The sequence below is a fragment of the Perna viridis genome, chromosome 3 (assembly GCF_037379345.1).
Source record: "Perna viridis isolate PV_CMFRI_1.1 ecotype Kerala chromosome 3, ASM3737934v1, whole genome shotgun sequence".
Classification (NCBI taxonomy): domain Eukaryota; kingdom Metazoa; phylum Mollusca; class Bivalvia; order Mytilida; family Mytilidae; genus Perna; species Perna viridis.
Window position 1 is genome coordinate 42,307,730 of NC_142447.1, and position 22,864 is coordinate 42,330,593.

A 22,864-nucleotide genomic window follows, 5' to 3' on the forward strand; every position below is an offset into this window, starting at 1 on the left:
AAGCTTTAAAATTTAAGCAGAATATATATAAAGTCTGGAATAATAACACTCCACCAGGGGTGGTGGGTATATTTTACTAATAACCTGTGACGTAAATGCAACAGACATCTTTATAGAAATTCCAAAAATGATTGCCTTCCATATCATAGAAAAGCTATGCTTCAATTTGAACAATACATTTGGGGCTATATTTCTTCCAAGGTAGGTTAGGTTCTTGATCAGCAAAAAGAGACGTGTAAGTACACTCGTCGGTGCATGCAACCATTCCCGAACTTTTCCTTGAATATTTCACAAAGCAGAAAAAAATTAAAGGAATGCATAGAAAATGACTGTTTATTTTCAATGTTAAAAATTTATTCTTATCTATTTTTGTTTACTGATCCACATAAGTGTAACATTTCTGATTTTCTTGTTGCGGAACTTCTATTTTATGGCAGTTGCTGACTACCGAACATATTCCGACAAAAACAATAATTTTATTTTGGCAAACTAGAGTTCCCTTCAGTAAGTTCAGAATTATTATCAGTGTGAGGGAACTCTTTTTGTTGTTCTTTGAACATCTGAAGAACTTGTTCTGTAGCAGTCAGTTCCTTTTGTACATATCGAGATAATTCTTCATCTGGAAATGTTTTTGTATTGATTTTTGGATCTTTAAACATAAATGGATGCCAAACTCCTTGAATGCTCGGAGAATCTGTATGCCATTGCTTACGATAACGGATTATCTTTTCACCAGATCGTGTTCTGTATGTCTCTATCCATTTGCATATTTGATCTTTGTTCATGTTGTCAATACAGAATTTTTCTTTGTATCCATTCACTAAAAGAAAAGACATAATAATCATCTTTTTAATATGCTGATTAAAAACAAATAGTCAGAAAGGAATTTACAAGAACTTAATATACATCACATATTTTAAGTACTGAAAATAAACAATCTGTTTTTGCTTGGTCAAATTAAGGGTTGTCATTGTCTGCTTAGCTTTTAAGTAGCAATCATTATAAAAATCGGACAGTAAGTGATTCATGCATGTCAAAAAACCACCAATTTCATTTTATTTTATTTCTATTCAGAAATAGTTACTGATAAAATAAAAGTGCAGATCTAAATACGGAAATAATTATCATTATGCAAAAATATAGCGTATCATGTAGAATTAAAAAGCATCATTTGTTTGGTGAATTTTTTACACCATGAATCACTTTACCATAAGCAGTGTCTGAATTTTATGTGGACTGGTACTTAAAAGAAAAAAAGTGCTACGTTGATGAATAAAGCAAAGTTTAAAAGTGCCACACAAGAATGTTGTAAGATGTGAAACATATGATTGTTATTTGTATCAGGCATGATATTTCAGTTAATATATTACTATTGCAATATTATCATATGTTACCAAGCCAAAATTGACATATGAGAATCATACGACTGTAATATGTGTCAGTTTTTGCTGTGCAGAGGTTTCAGACCACCAATTCAACCAATGAAAATTTGGAATGTACACAAAAATAGTCCTAGGCAGAAATTACCTCCAGTTCCTCAAAAAGATTTGAACAAAGTTCTCATTTTATATCAAAAATTAAAAGTGTTTCTGAAAGGAAAAACATTTCTGTACACTTTATAAGTGCATTTTTCTTCTTGTGCTGTAAAGCTTAATCTCCATAATGATTTCTATATATCTTGTGAAAATACTGGGATTTCCCATGTTATTTACAGACCCTTCACTTCCAGTGACCAGTACTGCACTGCAAGTCTGCTAACCCCATGTGCCATGCTGAGCATTGTGAGCTGACATATGTAGAATCATGCTGATATACAGCCCTCTGCAGATTTAGGGTTAAGGTAAAGTCCAGAGAAACCACTGAATGTTGTGAAATTAGCACTGAAGCTTATGGGAAGTGGAATTAGTGGTTTTTAGCCTAGATGTGTTGGGGCAAAAAATTTATCTCAAACTGATTGCAACAAAAATAAGTATTTTTAGTGTCTGGTAAAATGCAAAAACATCACAAAATTAAAAGGTAAGAAAAATACAGCCTATGGGAATTTTCTAAAGGATTTTGTCTTTAATATTAAAGAGAAATAACTGTTGAGATACAATCAGAATTTTTGTCAAAACAACACAAACACCCAAAAAAATTTCCAGACCCAAATATGTTACCAAAGAATATAGGGTAACAGTGAGTACTTTTTCTAATTATAATTGAAATTTGATATATGATTAAAGTTTTGAATAAGATTTTCTCTTCCATAAAAATTTCTGGTTTTGAGGCAAATACTTAGATACATAACAGCTTTTGCAACAAATTCGGTAGTTTGATTTCCAACTTCTTTTGACTAGATGATTTTAGCAATATTTAATTTAAAGGATAAATAAATCATTCATGTTCAATGTTGAGTTTTTTTCACTATTAAGCATAACTACTGAACAACTAAATAACTACATTTACAAACTTTAACTTACAATATTCTGTATACAAGTATGCAGGTTGTTGTCTTTTTGGTTGTAAGTACACAACTACTCCAGGGTTGTTAGTGGTGAAGTCAACAAGATGCTGTTCAACAAAATCTCTGAAATTCAAGACATTATATTTTAAAATATAAAAAGACAAGATCCCACAATTTGTTTGGTACTATAAAATACAGGTTAAATTCAATTTTAAACAAAATAAAAAAAATACTTTAAAAGTTATCTCTTTTTCACTCTTTACCATTCTCCTTTTTTACCGATGTTTCCAGTTAATAAATTGAGAAAGAATCAATGAATTGTTTTTGCACAGTAGTTAAGTACTATAAAATACAGGTTCAGCTAAATCCAAAAAATACTTTTTGAGTTATACTCTTTTTAAATATTACATTTATATAAATAAACAACGTGGTGGTGTATCATTTTTAAAATCTTCCATTAGATACCCTATTTTTAACATTGGTACTATAATTGGTGTCTTAAAAGTAATAATAAAAAATACTGCATCCTAACAAAAACCATGACTGAGTACTTGAGTATTCAATTTCGAATCTTTTGTCAACCCCACTAGTAACCTTAATTATCTGATCTCTAGTTAAGTACATGTATTGGGCTTTTTTTTAAATCCTGTCATTTATCTTTTGCCAGAAAAAAATATTTTAAATAATCTAAATTACACATAAAACTAAGTTAGATTACCGGTAATCATAGACCTAGTCATGTATTTTTCATAGCTACATTGCAAACTTGAAAGGTACCACAAATATTGCAAATGAAAGAATTTTTGTGAGCATGATCACATACCCCACACCCTACATGGAAGCAAGAGCCAGTTTCAGATTGGTGGTTTCCATAAATTAGTAACTCAAATAAAAACAATATGGCCATCATCTTTGTTATGATTGATGTAGGGAGTTTCACTGAAAAGTTGTTTCAGTATTACATTTCATGAAACCAAGTGCAAAAACATATAAATCCCACAAAATATGAGGGATAAAAATGTATTTTAACCCTGCCAAATTTTTGCACCTGTCCAAGATCAGAAATTTCTGGCCTCTGTACATGTATGTCTTGTTTCTCTTCCACCTTTAGTCTATTTTTATTTTTCTTCAGTACATAGGGCAACTCTTATACTGTTCCTGTGTATAATGATGTTTTGGGGCCAGCTACAGCCTAACCTGTGGTATGAGGATTTCCTTGTCATTCATTGAATACCAATGGGTGGGCTTGGGCTGTCATTTTCATCCCAGTGGGGTTGTTGTCTCTTTGACATATTCACCAGACCTATTCTAGTTATATTAGTGATATGCACAGCTATGTAATGTGATTTGTGTCCTAATGTCCTAACATCATACCAAATTTTGTTTAATTTTGTTCATTTTGAGAGGAGTTGTTCCAATAATGCATATCATACCACAAAATTTAAGAGATCAAAATGTCATGAAAATATGTACTACTATATGTACATATAGTCTCTTCATTACATACAAAGTTTTATGAAGTTTAATTGATTTTATAATGAATGAAGTAGAATTTTGACAAATGGATTAGATGGAATGCATCTGTCATAAATTGAAAAAAAATAATAAAAATCATTTTTTTTTATAGAAGCAATGAAAGAAAAACAAGCATTTTGACCAATGCACCTGTTAATACATACAGTGCGAAACCTGGCAAAATATCCTTGGCTATGGTAACAATTTATTCTCCCTATAACAAATTATGCAAATAGAATAGACTACAGCACAAGGGAACAATATAGTAACTTTAATATAGTAGCCTGTAAAAACCTACAAGCTCCTAGTCTGAATTTCTCACCTAAAAAATCATAATTTTTTTCCATCTACAATTATTTTTCTAAACTTTTTTCTCAATAAATATTAACTATAACCATAAAAATTGTCATATTTTATCTTCCAAGGTTAATATAATAAGCAGCTGACTTATACCCTTTATGATTTGTGTAGGCCTTGTCCAGGACTATGCCATTTGCACAGGAATAAATCAAAATGCTGAGAACACTGAAGTTGTTTTTTTAATCTGTGACAATAAAATTATAAAGAGATAGAACTTCAAAGATTACAGCATGTGAAATGTGTAATCAGCATATTTTCCTACTGAATTGTAGATCAATAACTTAGAAATCGATGGTAAAGGACCAAACTATTGACCAAACTTTACGACAAACGTGATGACTTTTCATTCAGAATTGTCAACTTTCCTTTCATCTGTGGCAACATCCCTTCAGCACCTGCTTATGGAGTGTTCATATCACAACTCATACATTATACCAGAGCTTGCCGAAACTACGCAGACTTTTTGTATCACACTAGAACTCTAACAAATAGGCTTCTGGAACAGGGTTATATTGCTAAAAAATTGAAGTCATCACTACAGAAGTTCCGGTAAGTGGTAAGCACAAACTCTGTTAGGACAATGATTCATGATGTCACATTTGACATGTGAATAAATCAAACCAAGATTTAATATTGGAACAAGCAGCTCCAAGACTATTATGAATTTATGTTTCACAAGGAGCTTTTCATGTTTTACTTGTCTCATATTTAAGTTCAAATTGTTTTACAGTTTGATCCTTTGCAGCAAAAATGGCAATTGGCATTCCTATGTCCAATGTCCTTCTGATTTCTAGTAACAAAAACCCTCATACACTAAAACATGTTGATAATACCTTGGTATTACAATCCAATATGACCTTAAAGGTACAATCATGTGAACAACATATGCAATAAAGCCACCAATACATTAAGCTTCCAAAAAAATATTTAAACATCAGTTTCACCAAGATAAAGGAGCAGCCATATGAATTGCTAGTTAGGCCATCACTGGAATATGCCTGCTCTATATGCTATCCATATATTGTAGATGACATTAACAAGACAGAAATAATACAAAGGTGTGCTGCTAGGTTTGTGACTAAAACAGTCCCGAAATATGCATTCATTATCCTTCCTAATTTCTCAGTGTTGGTTACAAATCAGACAACAATCTTTCTTTCCAAGGACCATCAAATTATGGAACAGTATACCAGTAAACATTGTTATGAGTGACTCGGTCAAGTCATTCAAAACAGTCATTTCAACTTACACTTTCAGTCATTAAACATCTCCTTATATACACTTGTGATAGGACAGTGCTTAGACATTATTGATTAAATTGTTAATTTTGAGAAAGGAAGGAATATGTAATGACTTTAAGAATTAGTACTGTTCATGTTAACTATAAATTGAATTATATGCATGTACAGGTATAAAACAACCAAAAAGGCTTACGAGTATAAAACAACTAAAATGGGGAAGTAAAAGAACATATTATGAAAAACAACAAGTAACAAGTAATAAGCAAGTCAAAAGAAATGTATTGATACCTGGAGGACAGAAATACTAGTACACAAATATACTTAGAGGACAAAAATACTTGTACACAAATAATAAATGGGTGGGTAAACTGGACACATAGAATGTTTATGTCCAGATTCACATTGATTGATGGATGTGTCTTATATAATTGAATAGTATATATATTTGAACATGTTGTATATTCGGAGAGCTCGCTTTTACTCTTGTAATAAACGTTACAGTCAGTTTTACACGTCTTGGAATTATTAATCCGTGCCAGACTCTACCACACACTACTGTCAACACAAATTTTAATTTCTCCAATCTCCACAGTGCAGTCACCATTTCAAAAATTGTCTGTAATTAAGTTCTCCTGTCTTTATTCCAAGGTATATTTAATGGTTCTAGCAGTTTAATAACATTAAAGAAAGGACAGAAAAAATTACTAAAAACTATTGTAATGGAGCAATTTTATCCCAATTTTTAATTTGGTGGAGTCAAAGTGGAGAACATGAGTGACTCAACTGTGAGGAGTGGAGAAGGTAACATTTTGGTTGACATAGTACATTGTGTAGTGTACATTGTACATAGTTTTGAACTCACTCTTAATTTTAAGTTCACTAGTTAAATTTAGTTTGGAAGTCATGTAAATAGCATATGCACAGAGACAAGTGACTGTGTCTTTAGTCTCTAGAAGTACAGAGAAGTATGTGTGTTACATACAGAATGTAGGAGAAGGCTCATTATATTCCATAATATTGATATCAAAATATTCATGGACGCTTATTTAAAGTCACAAAACTCTGTTCATGCGATTTTATTTTTCAACCTGGATAAGATCGTCTCCATTCTTTGCTGGTACAGGGGTTGATGCTAGGTACGGTACGGTACGAATTTCAAACTTTGACACTTCTTTTTTAAAACAATATTAAATCTTTAATAACTTTATCCAAAGTCTTAGATAAAAGTTCTAACCTCTAAAATATTTTCAAAAAAACATAAAATTTGGACAGAAAGTGAGAAAAAGTCAATCATTTGTTTGATATGGTAATTTCTGGTTATGCATTTTATGCCTTTTGAAATCAGAAAAAATATAATAAAATTTCTTAACTATGAATGAATTGAAACAAACATTTGCACATCTCATGCAATTTACAGACCTTAACATTCCGTAATAATAATTAATTTAGCAAAACATTATTTGGGTACTGGGAAAAGTTGGTACAGGTATGGGTTACACATTTTAGACCCTACTGCTCTGCTGGGAATCCAAGATACATATAGATACAGATGTACTTCCAACAAAGATTTTCAGCAATTCATGTTTGACAGAGGATCTATGTATGTAGGATGTCACTGACACTCTGTCCCTATGGTAAACTGAAAAAAAGTCACAGGAAATAAAGTCACAAGAAAAATTTTGTAAGGAACAGTCAATTACACATAAATTGTGTGGCTTCTTCTTTAGGAAATTAAGGCTTCCTTATCGTTAAACAAAATTAAATAAAAATTTTGGTTTTTTTTTTAAATTCAAATATATTTAATTATCATTTAGTTTTAATTGAAGTGATATAACACTGAACAAAAAATAAATAATTTAAAATTTTTTACATATACTTTTAACAATATTTTATTTAGATAAGTTAAAATAAAATCTTAATTCTCTATCGTAAATGGTGAAAACACAGCAAATTAAAAATGAAAAAAAATATGAAAAAAGTATCAAAAAATAAAAAAAACACACAAATAAAAAAAAATAGGAATAGAATTTCCAATGAAACATATAATGGCTTTCCTATATATATATACAGTCGAACTTCACTCACTCGAACTCGGATGGCTCGAACACCTAAGATTTCTCTAACAAAATTCAAAGTACCAAAATTTTCTCCTATGTAATCAATTTAAATAACCATGGATTTCTCAAACACTCAAACTGACTAGTCGGTCCGTTAGATAATAACCCTCACTATCTCGAACTTGTCAGCCATTTTGTCAGCTTGGGTAATAAAAGGTGTGAAAAAATGAAACCCTATCATTAATCAGTGTCATTTTAGTTAATTACAGGTAATATTTAAGTCATCACCAATTAGGTAGTTTTGATCTTAACATAGTACTGAAGTTCGAGAAATTTCCGAAGTCGGTATGATGAAAGCATGAAAGAAAATCGAATGAAAACAAATTATTGACCAAGGAACTCGAACGCTGAATGTTTTTAAAAGTGAACACAGCATTTTTAATGTCCACAAATCAACAAAATCTTCCAAAAGTGTATGAAAAAAATTCATGAAATAACACAACTTCGTAGGAAGTGAGCAATTTCTAACGACAAAGTTGAACTTGGACCGGCAACGAAAAAAAATCTGAAAATATATGAACTTCAATTTCTCAAACTCCCAATAACTCGAACACATTTCCATAGTCCCTTGGAATTTGAGCTACTGAGGTTTGACTGTATATGTGTGTGTGTCACAGATCATATTCTGGCATTTTATATTGTGACTTTTTTTCTTGTGACCTTTTTTCCTGTGTCTTTTTATCCATGACTTTTTTCCCTGTGACTGTTTTTCCTACAATCGTCCCTACTAACTTTAAATCAGACTTCTCTGCTTTATGACCTCATCCCCTAACAGGTTGAACTTGCCGCATACAGCCTACAGCCAGTACAGGTACGAGAACACAATTAATTCCCCTTGGCTTTCGTTGTATACGAATATAGTTCCAACTTTGGTAGTTGGTCCCTTCCACATTTTTTCATATTTTTACTGGAAACTTATTTGCTGAAGTTTTGCCTATAATTGGTAGAAAATAGGTTAGAATTACAGTGGCAGTAGTAGATTTAGTTTATTTGTATTGGAAGTTGTCATTACCTTACACCTCGACTCGAGCCTGCAGTTTTGCAGAAGGTTAATTTGACTCGCTGTAGTTGACACACGTATCGACCAACGCCATTCTGCAATACATTTTTCACAAAAGCACTGGGCATAGAACTCTTTGACATTCTGAATTTCTTTCTTGGACATCCGGATGTGCAAAAGAAAGACTAAAAGCTAACCATACTCCGTCGGATGACACGGGTTAATCCAAAAACGGGACGTACATTTTCTGATACCTTTTTGGCTATAACAACTACATGAGTTTTTTAATGAGAATATATAAAATGTACGTTTAAGTGATAATATAAGGCTGGTATAACCTGTAAGAGGACGAAGTTGAATATATACATATATTCAAAAATATTATTGTCGCTATTTTTCCTCTCTTGTCGTTTTTGCTAGACATCTTGATGGTTTTTTTTTGTCACTTCTTGACGCTTGTTCTCGCCTATAATGAAAATTTCAGATATTAAATAAAAACAAACAAAACGACACAACTTGCAAAACAGAAAAAAAACACGTCATGTCAAGATTTTTTTCACTTTACTAAACTGGCTCCGAAGTAATTTTTATATCAAAATATACTTATCAATACAAGCTTAAAATATATATTATTATGTGAAACCTATTTGACAGACATTTATCACACTGAAAATATTTAACTTTGTCCGCATATCCATTTCCAAACTGAAACTTTTCTGTTCGAAAAAGTTTGTCCTGTCAAGATTGTGAATTAATTTCTGAAAATATTTTTTTTTAAATGTATACATCATTATATAGTAAAAAGTATAAGCTTTTAGAATTGGTTAAGGATTTTTGACAGACATGAAGTAAAATCTAGATATTTGGTGTTTTAATTGTTGCTGGACCACGTGAAAAAAGGCACAAATCACGTAATGGAAAAAGTCCGTCATGTCTAGATTTTTTCCCCTTTAACCTACTCAAATTGAAATGAATTTCATATCAAAATGTACCTCTCCGTACAAGCTTTCCGAATATGTAAACTTTATTTGAAAGACATGGCACATTTTATCTATACTGAAATTTATTCATCTACATGTCACCCTTTTAACCGCTATTTTCTTAACAAAAAAAACAAACCAAAAAAACAAACAAAAAAAACGTGGTCACTTTTTAACCAAATCCAACCAACTTTCAAAATTAATCAGAAGGATACTGAATTAATTCTGAATAAGTTTTTTACTTGTCGGTCTCTTTGACATATTCCTCATTTACACTCTTTTTCAATTTCAGCTTTGTAAACAAGTTAGTGGTATAGCCCACAATACTTTTGTTGATATGTCAATTACTCTTAGAAGTGCTCAACCAAAAATCTCAATTAGACCAAGCTGACAACCAAGCGACCAAACAATTTTAGTCGCATGCATTCTTTTTAATTTACGATGAAAAATGATACTTGAGCCTTTTCAAGAACTTTACACTAAAGTTTAATTGGGAAAATGTATTAATGTGGATATCTTCGAGTAGATTTATTATCTGTATCGATAATAGAAGGAGTAATCAAGGGAATTCGAGCGGAAATAAACGAATATATATAGCAAGGATAGATAGAGACTTTAGGGCCAGATCCAGACACATTGAAAAGGATGGGTGCCAACCGAGATTGAAAGGAAAGTTGACAATACGGAATGAGAAGTCATAGCATTTGTCATGTAGTTTGGTCATGAGTAATCCTTTTCCTAATGATCGCTAACTGTAGGTAATGATATGAGGCTGATTTCATAGTATCTGAGTGTAGTGTCTTTCTTTGTATACAATCCCCGAATTAGGATTTTTTATAGCGGATACTCAGATCAAAGGATCTTGCTAAACGATGTTCCTACTTTTCGATCAGAACAACTACAACCGTAAATGAACAGGTCAGCGAGTAGCGGAGTACAATTCGTTCCCATTGGGATGCCGACTTTGACAAGCTTATGACAGATGAAAATATTAAAAATCATATATAACAACATGTTGCTTGAATTCAATAATTCAAATCTGATAATTCAAAAGGACATTTTCAGATAGGCAAACTATTTGAAAAAAAAATCATTTATTAAATATAAAATTTGACCATACAAATCAAACGTTTTCAATGCAAAATAGTACTGGATCAATTAGTTCTATAGAGCTAAAGAACTCTACACTGCAGCCCTTCCTATCAGTCGGAATTCTTTGTAATTCTTTACAAATATGCACATCAATGTCAACTTTCATGCAATGAACTGCAAATAGCTGAGGACATTCATTTATGAGAATCGGTTTCTCGCCCGGCACATAAGGTAATTTAGTAAATTTATTTGTAGACGGTGTCATATACATGTATATACAAAATAACATACGAACACGAGCTCTTAAAAGCTCTCTGGTCGACTTGATATTTGAAAATAAGTACAAAGACAAACCATATATCGGTATACAAAATTACTAAAAGCAAACTACAGCAAATAAAAGACACTCACAAAATGCACAATACAAATAATGTAGCGCAATATAAGATTTGAGCTGAACCACATACATACATAATTACACAGTTTAAAAAAACGAAGTTCCTCTTAATCAAACCAATAGAGGGATTTTAGTTTGTCGTACTGCTAGCAAACATTCTAAAAGTTATTTTCAAAAAGCTTATATACGTTGATTAATAGTGATTTTACCTTGAACAAAATGGGAATCGCAATTTTGGCGCGTTTTAAAGAATGTCCATTCATTATGCTTAGACCTGATAAAGTGAGACACAAAACCAAGCCTCTCAATACTATCAAGTTAATAATTTGCTCTAATATTTGGATTACGGTTCGTTTAACTGATTGCTCAATAGAATCCAAACAGTGTCAACTTATCCTTAATTATTTATGTACTCCCACAATTCGATCTCAAGACCACCTCAAGAAATTGTAACGTGTAATCCCGAGCGGTCAATGGATCCGTACCAAGTTATACTCGGATTCCTAGTAGAATTTATGGTTCACAAAAATGCTATCTGTAAGTCACGATGAGGAATAAAATATATCTTCTTTAACTATACAACTTGGGTCTTGCTTTACTTTACACATGAAAAGGGTGGTTAACTATAAACTTATTCTAACCAACACATCAATCGTATTCTAATATATATTGGAAGTTTCCAATGGCTCTATCCAATGGCACTTTCAATATCAATTATAGTATCCACTGACACTATCAATCAAATCGTATAACGAACCCTTATATCACACAAATTACTAAGCACATATTTATAGAATAATTAGAAATAATGCCTTTCCCTGGGAAAACTATATACACAATACGACATAAATGACTGAACAAAATGCTAACAACACAAATATTAACTAATGAACACATTCACTTTGACACTACTGTATGCACAACACAATATAAATCCAATGGATAGTTTCACTAAATTCCGAACCTAAGAATTAGATATAATTCTCTTTTATCTCATGGAATTCACTATTAAATCCACTGAAATTACTTACACAGCACAATATAAAACAATCCGACACAATTGAATTTGTGAGGTTTGATCAACACACTGACACTAAATCGCTATTGGTTCGACCTTTTATACTACCTGGCTAGATGACCAACATCCGGTTAAACACAACTCATGCATGTCAAAGGGTAGTCAGGATAGAAAGATCGGTCCATTTCACAAAATGGGTATGTGACTCTATTACCTTTAATGTGCCCCGTAATCGGAGGAAAATAACTTTTGAAATATGAGGAACATACTTCGAAATACCGTTTCTTTCCCCATTGCAATAATTGACATAAACAAAACGTTAAACATACTAACAGGTAAGTCTATTTTCGCCACACTACCCACACCTCAATCTCATGCGCCCTCACATGATTCACAAGTTTTGAACACATATACCCTATTTACATCAATATGGATACTGACAAATATATCGTCTAGCAACTGAATTTAAAACGAATTTCCATAAAGAACGGTAAATGTCCAAATGACAACTTTTAGAGCCACTCGACCAATGAATTACAACCAAATATACCCGGAAGTGAAATAATTTTGCCTAACTGGCCACTCATGGACCACCCATTGCTGAGCTGTTGAGAGGGATCTTTAACGTGCACAGATTGTGGCCTTCTCTGTACACGGGACATCGATTTAAAGTCTCATCCGAAGGACACAGGAACAACACAAGACGAAATAAAGTTAAATATCGTCTGACTTTATTTAAGAAAGTACAACATATGTATTCGATAATACAAAACATTTAACACTTAAATGAAAGTCCACAATAAAAATCCATTGGAATTTCCTATTTCCAAAACATGATACTACTTTCTAAATCTTGACTTTACAATGGAACCTTCTTCTCAATGATGGTAACCTTCTTAACATCCTTCTCATACTCCGTGTATATCTTGATATACTTTGTTTTCATAGAGGTTTCTGTTTCCTTTTCAGGTTTTCTCAAGCTTTCTTGTGTCTCTGGAACTACTACTTTCGGAGGTCTTGGCACTATACTCTTTGCCAATCTTCTCCTAAGATTGGTTAGATTTCTCCTCGGAGTATGTACAGGAGCAGGAAAAATTGCTTTCCTAACAGTTCTGCCTGTTGCGAACGGCACTTTACTCGTTTCATTTACTGCTGAGTTGTTCCCTGCATCTGACACATTTGGCTTGACAGCGTCTTTGTCCTTAGCCTCTACTACTCGGATATCCTGGTCCGAATGTTCAACAACCTCGTCACTAGAGACATCAGAATACAATCTCTTAGAATGATCTGCAGGCTCATTTCTCGCTGAATCATCTGAGTCTTTGTTAACACTATCTTCTTTATCTGAATTCGAATGATTGCTTCTATTGTCATTCTCAGTGCTTCTCTTGGTTCTGATATCTTCACAATTATTGTTTTTGTCACAGCTTTGATCTGACTTCTCCTGATCCTTTGGAGATTTCAGCTCATCACTAGCACTCACACTGCAATGTTTGTTCTTAATGTGCTTGTGGAGATATGCTCTATTCTTTGTGTGGAAAGGACACAACTCACAAAACAAAAGGCTATCTGTGCACTCAATAATGTGCCTATTCCTTTGATCCATAGTTCCAAATGTCTGTGAACAAAATGAGCACAATAACTTCTCTTTACTGGGTCCTTCTAATGCTGGCATCCTTGGTTTTCTAGGGATCGTTTTAGTCTTTGCAATCTTCTGCAAAGATAAATATACGATTTTTATCATCAAGAATTGAGGTACATAACATTATATATCTAAGATAACACTAACAATATTTACACCATGCACAACTATCTACAACACTATCAAAAGATCTAGCAATAATAGTCTCTCATCCAGATGGGAGGCTTTCGTTCCCTTCTCCCATTATCTAGATGTTCTTTGAAATCAGAAGTTTCCTCGAGGTATGTATCTCTACCAACTTCTTCCTCGTCAACCCCTTCTGAATCTGATTCGACTCGTTCTATCCCACCTAACGAGTCGTCGGTGTCTACTTTTAGTTTTAGTTCATCAATATCTGACAAATCTTCCTGAGATTCATCATTTTCCCCTAACAGTTCTTGCAAATTCTTCTTTCGCATTCAATTCACGTGAATGATTTGAGGTTTCCCTCTTCGCCCACAATCAACTTTATATGTCACATCTGTGTACTTTTCTATCACTTTGAAAGGTCCCCTCCAGTAGGAGCTTAACTTTGCAGAACATCCAGTTTTCTTAAATGGAAAGAAAACATATACTTCATCACATTCTTTAAAGGTTTCCCATGAAAGCTTTCTATCATGGTATCCCTTCTGTCTTAGCATCGCACCTTGCGTATTCTGTCGCACTTGTTCATGAGCTTCCTCCATCCTTCTGAAATTGTCGCAAAGGCAGTCTTGTAACGATCACTTGGATCCATCTCTACCTGCCAATAACCACTACAAAGATCTAACGTAGAAAACCAGACATTACCGGAAAGCTGTTCCAATGAATCATCTATTCGTGGAAGTGGGTAAGCATTCTTGAGAGTCACTTTACTTAGACGTCGATAGTCCACACAGAATCTATAACTTCCATCCATCTTCCGCACTAACAATACACAGGACGCCCACGGACTGTTGGGTGGCTCGATTACGTCCTTAGCCAACATTTCATCAATGTTCTTGTCAAGTTCTTGCCTCATATGAACAGGCGTTCTCCTAGGAGGTTCCTTAAATGCTGGAGCATCTCCAGTATTAATCTTATGTTTCACAATGTTTGTCCTGCCCAGATCTCTATCAGATTCTGCGAATGAATCCTTATATTTAACCAGTAATTCACGTAACTTTTGTGTTTGTTCCTTGGTTAAGCGTGCAATTGACCTCTCCAACAAACTCTGTAAGTCTGGTCTTAGCCTTTGTTTCGTATTATAAGAACTTGCACAACTTTCAACACTTGCAATCGCCGACACCTCTCTTACACTAGTATACACGCTTCAGGCTTCACATTCATAACACGCACAGGTAAAGTTTCATTCACTTCAATTAAAGTTCTAGCTGTTAATGGTCCTTTAGACTCAAGTTTTCTTTCAATAGGTTCAATAACACCATCGAAACACATGAATGACTTCCCATCAGGAACGCAGACAATTCTGGGCACAATCATCTCACTCATCGGAGGAATACTTACCGTCTCCGAAGCTACAACTCTAAAGCACCCTAAAGGTCCTTGGAAATGCACATTATACTCCCTGCCATTAATTACTAGATTTTGAGCAACAATATCAAGCACACACTTGTTGCTTTTCATAAAGTCCGATCCAAGAATTCCAGAAGCACTTACAACAGCCACAATAGCTTCAAGCTGAAACAAACACTCTCTTATTTTGAACTTATCTGTTGCGAATATTCCTGAAGTATTGGTTTGTCCATCAATTTCTCGTAAGTCTTAGTAGAAACTATTGAAAGAGTCGCACCAATATCCACTAGAAATTTAAACCCACTTCCGCCTAAGCATACATCAATATATATTCCAGCTTCATCTACAATCGATACACTTGGTTTTCTCCGATTTCGCACAATTCTAGACGAACCACCTCTATAAGGTTGATTGTTGCCATAGCCACGCCTCTTTGATTGTTATTACTGTATCTGGGAAGAGAAGGACAGTCTCTAATGAAATGATTACTTTCACCACAATGATAGCAACACTGTTCTTCCTTTGCACCCTGTTTGCTTTTCATGGAGCGATTTGCACATGGCTGTACCTTTTCTACTCTGATCGCAAGGTCATTCACTAGTTTCTCTATAGTTGAATCACTAGTTTCTCTTGTCATAGATGAATTGCCATCTGACTTAGGAATGGAATCTGTCATACGAAGATGTCCATTAGCAGACCTATTTGCTGTCTCAACTTTTCTAAAGGCTTCTAGTTCCACAGCTAATCTTATGGCTTCATCTAAACTTGTAGGTCGTGATTGTGTCACTTTCAGTCTCATATCGGAGTCAGGCAAGGAATCGACAAATTGCTCTTTTGCTAGGGTTTCGCGCACATCTCTCGGTGCTGTTGGGTATGCTAAATTGGACAAGCGCCGTAAAGCTTGTCCCACTTCTGGTAGCGATTCTGGCGCTTTCTTCCTACGTTCACGAAACTGAACTCTATATAAAGCTCGGTTTGGCTAGGTGGTGCAAAACGTTCTTCTAACGATTTCGCTAGGCTGTCATAATCACCACGTAATTCTGCTGGCAAATCGCCCAATATACCTTGAGCCTGACCACGTAGTGAGACAGCTAAGTAAAGTCCCTTCTGGCCCTCGGTCCAGTCATTAATTAAAGAAACCATTTCAAAGTGGGACTTATAATCAATCCAAGAGCTGTTACCCTCGTAAGTAGCAGGCTTAATTTTTACACCTTGATTATGCACACCTACCTGCCTATCAGCTTTCTTTCTTTTACTACTGACCTTGTGCTTCAATGCACTCTTCATAATTGGATTTTTGTCAATGTTAACTAAGTATATTATGACTTGAGTGTTCAGCTATATTCTTTGATTTGTTTGATTGCACATCTATTTTATCTCTAAAAGAAAGTGTATCTGCTAAAGCCAGTGATGTTTTGTTTGAATTTACTCTATCAGCAGAATGGAAAGTAACTTTAGGCTTTGGACCAAATATAATTGTTTCATGTTGCACTGTCCTCCAAGTCAGGAATAATAGTTGCCGTTTCGACACCAGAATCACTTTTACGTTTCGGCTTAGCACTTTCTGGCGGTCCCTGCTTTGGTGTTGAATACATAAAACTTCACCTCAAATTATCCTCAAAATTTTCTATGGCTGAAGTTATGCTACATATCTCATTTAAATCTACCATTGTTTATCTATTTATACTAACTTACCACTAAAACACGCCTCTAGCTGTATCTTTACACACGTCAAATGGAACAGCTACTAACTATAAAATACAACGCTAGCTATTTATTTTTAATACATATAAATACAACAACATTAAAGCAGTAAGTACTATATGAACAATCAATTCTAAACCCTGAATCCCACCGCTGCCACCAAACTTGTAACGTGTAATCCCGAGCGGTCAAATGATCCATACCAAGTTATACTCGGATTCCTAGTAGAATGTATGGTTCACAAAAAGATATGAGAAATGCTATCTGTAAGTCACGATGAGGAATAAAATATATCTTCTTTAACTATACAACTTGGGTCTTGCTTTACTTTACACATGAAAAGGGTGATTAACTATAAACTTATTCTAACCAACACATCAATCGTATTCTAATATATATTGGAAGTTTCCAATGGCTCTATCCAATGGCACTTTCAATATCAATTATAGTATCCACTGACACTATCAATCAAATCGTATAACGAACCCTTATATCACACAAATTACTAAGCACATATTTATGAATAATTAGAAATAATGCCTTTCCCTGGGAAAACTATATACACAATACGACATAAATGACTGAACAAAATGCTAACAACACAAATATTAACTAATGAACACATTCACTTTGACACTACTGTATGCACAACACAATATAAATCCAATGGATAGTTTCACTAAATTCCGAACCTAAGAATTAGATATAATTCTCTTTTATCTTATGGAATTCACTATTAAATCCACTGAAATTACTTACACAGCACAATATAAAACAATCCGACACAATTGAACTTGTGAGGCTTGATCAACACACTGGCACTGAATCGCTACTGGTTCGACCTTTTATACTACCTGGCTAGATGACCAACATCCGGTTAAACACAACTCATGCATGTCAAAGGGTAGTCAGGATAGAAAGATCGGTCCATTTCACAAAATGGGTATGTGACTCTATTACCTTTAACGTGCCCCGTAATCGGAGGAAAATAACTTTTGAAATATGAGGAACATACTTCGAAATACCGTTTCTTTCCCCATTTCAATAATTGACATAAACAAAAGGTCTCAGTATCGTATTAATTTTCCCATAGACTTCTATAGTGAAGTGCATATTTTTAGGATTTTTTAAAAAATATGTAAATTGATTCAATAAAACTTTCACTTATGTAGCATTTCTAAGGACATGTGAAAAAATAATTTCCCGCAAAGAAAATAGGGTGAGTCCACGAAGATCGGACAGAAAATTAGTCTCGAACTATAAATAGCCATTTTCCCTACTTTCACTTTCGTTTTGCACTCACCAAACCAACCTTTTCAGTGGAACATTTTTATGATATTATGTTAGATTTTCTTTTAAAAAAGTTCTTCATCTTACAGTGTGATGTTTGCTCTATTGTATAAGTCATTGTTCATATCTTTTGACAAAATATTAGTTTGTAGAGAGGCAAAAAGAAAATGCACTATATTTTTATAGCATCCATGTTTTGACGTACACCCACTCAGGGATATGCAATACGATACTGGTACCTATTAGTAATAAACATTTCAATATAATCCTAAAAGTTGTTGTTTTTCTGCTAGAGCATTCATTTTCATACTGAAAATTCAGAATATCATTGCCCTGCTACAAACATGAGTTTTCTATTACAATTCTTATATAGGTACCCTCTTCCAGGCACAAGACTAATATCTCAATGTTAGCCAGAAAATATTACTTTTGATAAAAAGCTGCTGCATTAATCAAACTAAGCAACTTTGTGGTTTATTCTGACATGGTAGATACATGAGCTGTACTATGAGTTCCAAATCATTATTTAATCCCCACTTGTGAGTTCCATATATGGAAATATTGATATCCGAACCTCCTTTTTTGTCTTTAACTCAAGGGAGCCTCTTGTTTAAAGTAAAGTATAATGACCGGTACAACCAACTGTTTTAAACTATAGATATGGTCATTTCAATTATAATGAATCCAGAAAAAATTATACCAATATCATAGTTTTAAAAAAATATAGCTTTTCATATGCAGAAAATACAGATTTTAAGCCATTTTTGTACCCCAGGCAGATACAAATGGATCTAAATATGACAGGAAAAGGACATTTTCTTTAAAACAGATAGCTATGATGCATGAAATATAGTTTACTAGTATGAATATTATAATAACAATTGTCTGCTTTAGATACTTTTTGAAAAAATTCAGTTTTTATATGAAAAAATACAATTATTTTTCTTGCCGCATTAGAATCTGTCCATTTGAACCACTAAAAAAAGTCCACTAAAAAATTGGCTGACGACTTTTGTGACATTTCTGTGTTTAAATCAACCACACAGTTATATGGCAACTCATTTTAGCTATTTATTTGAAAGAAAAACAAAAAATTAAAAAAATATTCATTTTTTCATATATAAGAGGCAATGTATGGAAAATGACTATTTTCAAGTCCTAACCACATACTTAAAATGTGTTGTAACTTGAAAACTATCCTTTATGCAGGAGTATTACTTGCTTTAGGTTACCTGAATATAGATATGCTCATCATAAATAGTCAAGATAATAATTTTATTGAACTGATATCCTACAAATTCATGAAAACAAAATGCATTTCCAAATTTGGTAAAGATTAACCATAAATGCAAAAAACCAGAGCTACCATAAAAAATCAGGTTCAAAAGTTGGCTAATTCACCTTAAAAGTGTTACCTGCATTGGGGTACTACTTTTTCAGCTGGTAAAGACCACTTGCTGAATATCCAACTTTACTTGAAAAACTGGCTTACTAGGTCTCAGTATCGTATTAATTTTCCGATAGACTTCTATAGTGAAGTGCATATTTTTAGGATTTTTTAAAAAATCTGTAAATTGATTCAATAAAACTTTCACTTATGTAGCATTTCTAAGGACATGTGAAAAAATAATTTCCCGCAAAGAAAATAGGGTGAGTCCACGAAGATCGGACAGAAAATTAGTCTCGAACTATAAATAGCCATTTTCCCTACTTTCACTTTCGTTTTGCACTCACCAAACCAACCTTTTCAGTGGAACATTTTTATGATATTATGTTAGATTTTCTTTTAAAAAAGTTCTTCATCTTACAGTGTGATGTTTACTCTATTTTATAAGTCATTGTTCATATCTTTTGACAAAATATTAGTTTGTAGAGAGGCAAAAAGAAAATGCACTATATTTTTATAGCATCCATGTTTTGACGTACACCCACTCAGGGATATGCAATACGATACTGGTACCTATTAGTAATAAACATTTCAATATAATCCTAAAAGTTGTTGTTTTTCTGCTAGAGCATTCATTTTCATACTGAAAATTCAGAATATCATTGCCCTGCTACAAACATGAGTTTTCTATTACAATTCTTATATAGGTACCCTCTTCCAGGCACAAGACTAATATCTCAATGTTAGCCAGAAAATATTACTTTTGATAAAAAGCTGCTGCATTAATCAAACTAAGCAACTTTGTGGTTTATTCTGACATGGTAGATACATGAGCTGTACTATGAGTTCCAAATCATTATTTAATCCCCACTTGTGAGTTCCATATATGGAAATATTGATATCCGAACCTCCTTTTTTGTCTTTAACTCAAGGGAGCCTCCTGTTTAAAGTAAAGTATAATGACCGGTACAACCAACTGTTTTAAACTATAGATATGGTCATTTCAATTATAATGAATCCAGAAAAAATTATACCAATATCATAGTTTTAAAAAAATATAGCTTTTCATATGCAGAAAATACAGATTTTAAGCCATTTTTGTACCCCAGGCAGATACAAATGGATCTAAATATGACAGGAAAAGGACATTTTCTTTAAAACAGATAGCTATGATGCAAGAAATATAGTTTACTAGTATGAATATTATAATAACAATTGTCTGCTTTAGATACTTTTTGAAAAAATTCAGTTTTTATATGAAAAAATACAATTATTTTTCTTGCCGCATTAGAATCTGTCCATTTGAACCACTAAAAAAAGTCCACTAAAAAATTGGCTGATGACTTTTGTGACATTTCTGTGTTTAAATCAACCACACAGTTATATGGCAACTCATTTTAGCTATTTATTTGAAAGAAAAACAAAAAATTAAAAAAATATTCATTTTTTCATATATAAGAGGCAATGTATGGAAAATGACTATTTTCAAGTCCTAACCACATACTTAAAATGTGTTGTAACTTGAAAACTATCCTTTATGCAGGAGTATTACTTGCTTTAGGTTACCTGAATATAGATATGCTCATCATAAATAGTCAAGATAATAATTTTATTGAACTGATATCCTACAAATTCATGAAAACAAAATGCATTTCCAAATTTGGTAAAGATTAACCATAAATGCAAAAAACCAGAGCTACCATAAAAAATCAGGTTCAAAAGTTGGCTAATTCACCTTAAAAGTGTTACCTGCATTGGGGTACTACTTTTTCAGCTGGTAAAGACCACTTGCTGAATATCCAACTTTACTTGAAAAACTGGCTTACTAGGTCTCAGTATCGTATTAATTTTCCGATAGACTTCTATAGTGAAGTGCATATTTTTAGGATTTTTTAAAAAATATGTAAATTGATTCAATAAAACTTTCACTTATGTAGCATTTCTAAGGACATGTGAAAAAATAATTTCCCGCAAAGAAAATAGGGTGAGTCCACGAAGATCGGACAGAAAATTAGTCTCGAACTATAAATAGCCATTTTCCCTACTTTCACTTTCGTTTTGCACTCACCAAACCAACCTTTTCAGTGGAACATTTTTATGATATTATGTTAGATTTTCTTTTAAAAAAGTTCTTCATCTTACAGTGTGATGTTTACTCTATTTTATAAGTCATTGTTCATATCTTTTGACAAAATATTAGTTTGTAGAGAGGCAAAAAGAAAATGCACTATATTTTTATAGCATCCATGTTTTGACGTACACCCACTCAGGGATATGCAATACGATACTGGTACCTATTAGTAATAAACATTTCAATATAATCCTAAAAGTTGTTGTTTTTCTGCTAGAGCATTCATTTTCATACTGAAAATTCAGAATATCATTGCCCTGCTACAAACATGAGTTTTCTATTACAATTCTTATATAGGTACCCTCTTCCAGGCACAAGACTAATATCTCAATGTTAGCCAGAAAATATTACTTTTGATAAAAAGCTGCTGCATTAATCAAACTAAGCAACTTTGTGGTTTATTCTGACATGGTAGATACATGAGCTGTACTATGAGTTCCAAATCATTATTTAATCCCCACTTGTGAGTTCCATATATGGAAATATTGATATCCGAACCTCCTTTTTTGTCTTTAACTCAAGGGAGCCTCCTGTTTAAAGTAAAGTATAATGACCGGTACAACCAACTGTTTTAAACTATAGATATGGTCATTTCAATTATAATGAATCCAGAAAAAATTATACCAATATCATAGTTTTAAAAAAATATAGCTTTTCATATGCAGAAAATACAGATTTTAAGCCATTTTTGTACCCCAGGCAGATACAAATGGATCTAAATATGACAGGAAAAGGACATTTTCTTTAAAACAGATAGCTATGATGCAAGAAATATAGTTTACTAGTATGAATATTATAATAACAATTGTCTGCTTTAGATACTTTTTGAAAAAATTCAGTTTTTATATGAAAAAATACAATTATTTTTCTTGCCGCATTAGAATCTGTCCATTTGAACCACTAAAAAAAGTCCACTAAAAAATTGGCTGATGACTTTTGTGACATTTCTGTGTTTAAATCAACCACACAGTTATATGGCAACTCATTTTAGCTATTTATTTGAAAGAAAAACAA

General features: G+C 33.0%; 3 protein-coding genes across 4 annotated transcripts in view; 1 reads left to right on the forward strand and 2 right to left on the reverse strand.

The window, feature by feature from the left end:
• Window positions 1-319: 319 nt before the first annotated feature.
• On the reverse strand, window positions 320-8,870 carry LOC148622335 (large ribosomal subunit protein mL43-like). The gene is made up of 3 exons (XM_088572183.1): window positions 8,689-8,870; window positions 2,460-2,566; window positions 320-820 (listed from the first exon to the last, which is right to left on the reverse strand). Exons 1-3 carry the CDS (start codon window positions 8,817-8,819, stop codon window positions 477-479), a joined length of 582 nt encoding a protein of 193 aa, XP_088428309.1. The 5' UTR covers window positions 8,820-8,870; the 3' UTR covers window positions 320-476.
• A 3,496-nt stretch (window positions 8,871-12,366) lies between these two features.
• The window catches only part of LOC148622336 (hydroxylysine kinase-like), a 104,165-nt gene continuing 93,667 nt past the window's right edge, over window positions 12,367-22,864 (forward strand). The window contains exon 1 of the mRNA XM_088572178.1: window positions 12,367-12,498. The gene's annotated coding sequence lies outside the window, so the exon portion shown is untranslated. The remainder of the gene's footprint in view (window positions 12,499-22,864) is intronic.
• Window positions 12,765-19,852, reverse strand: LOC148622337 (uncharacterized). 2 transcript variants are annotated; one of them, XM_088572182.1, is made up of 3 exons: window positions 19,748-19,852; window positions 17,034-17,089; window positions 12,765-13,877 (listed from the first exon to the last, which is right to left on the reverse strand). In XM_088572182.1, the coding sequence occupies exon 3, from the start codon at window positions 13,836-13,838 to the stop codon at window positions 13,023-13,025; it is 816 nt and encodes a 271-aa protein (XP_088428308.1). In that variant the 5' UTR covers window positions 13,839-13,877; window positions 17,034-17,089; window positions 19,748-19,852; the 3' UTR covers window positions 12,765-13,022. The 2 variants fall into 2 exon arrangements, with proteins under 2 accessions (XP_088428308.1, XP_088428307.1); XM_088572181.1 differs by lacking the exon at window positions 19,748-19,852 and adding an exon at window positions 17,802-17,997.

Coding starts and splice junctions, on each gene's coding strand:
- LOC148622337 (XM_088572182.1), bottom strand. CDS start 13,838: ATGCCAGCATTAGAAGGACCCAGTAAAGAGAAGTTATTGTGCTCATTT.
- LOC148622335 (XM_088572183.1), bottom strand. CDS start 8,819: ATGTCAAAGAGTTCTATGCCCAGTGCTTTTGTGAAAAATGTATTGCAG. Junction 2,567..8,688: donor GGCTCGAGTCGAGGTGTAAG/GTAATGACAACT, acceptor CTTGAATTTCAG/AGATTTTGTTGAACAGCATC. Junction 821..2,459: donor ATACTTGTATACAGAATATT/GTAAGTTAAAGT, acceptor CTTTTCTTTTAG/TGAATGGATACAAAGAAAAA.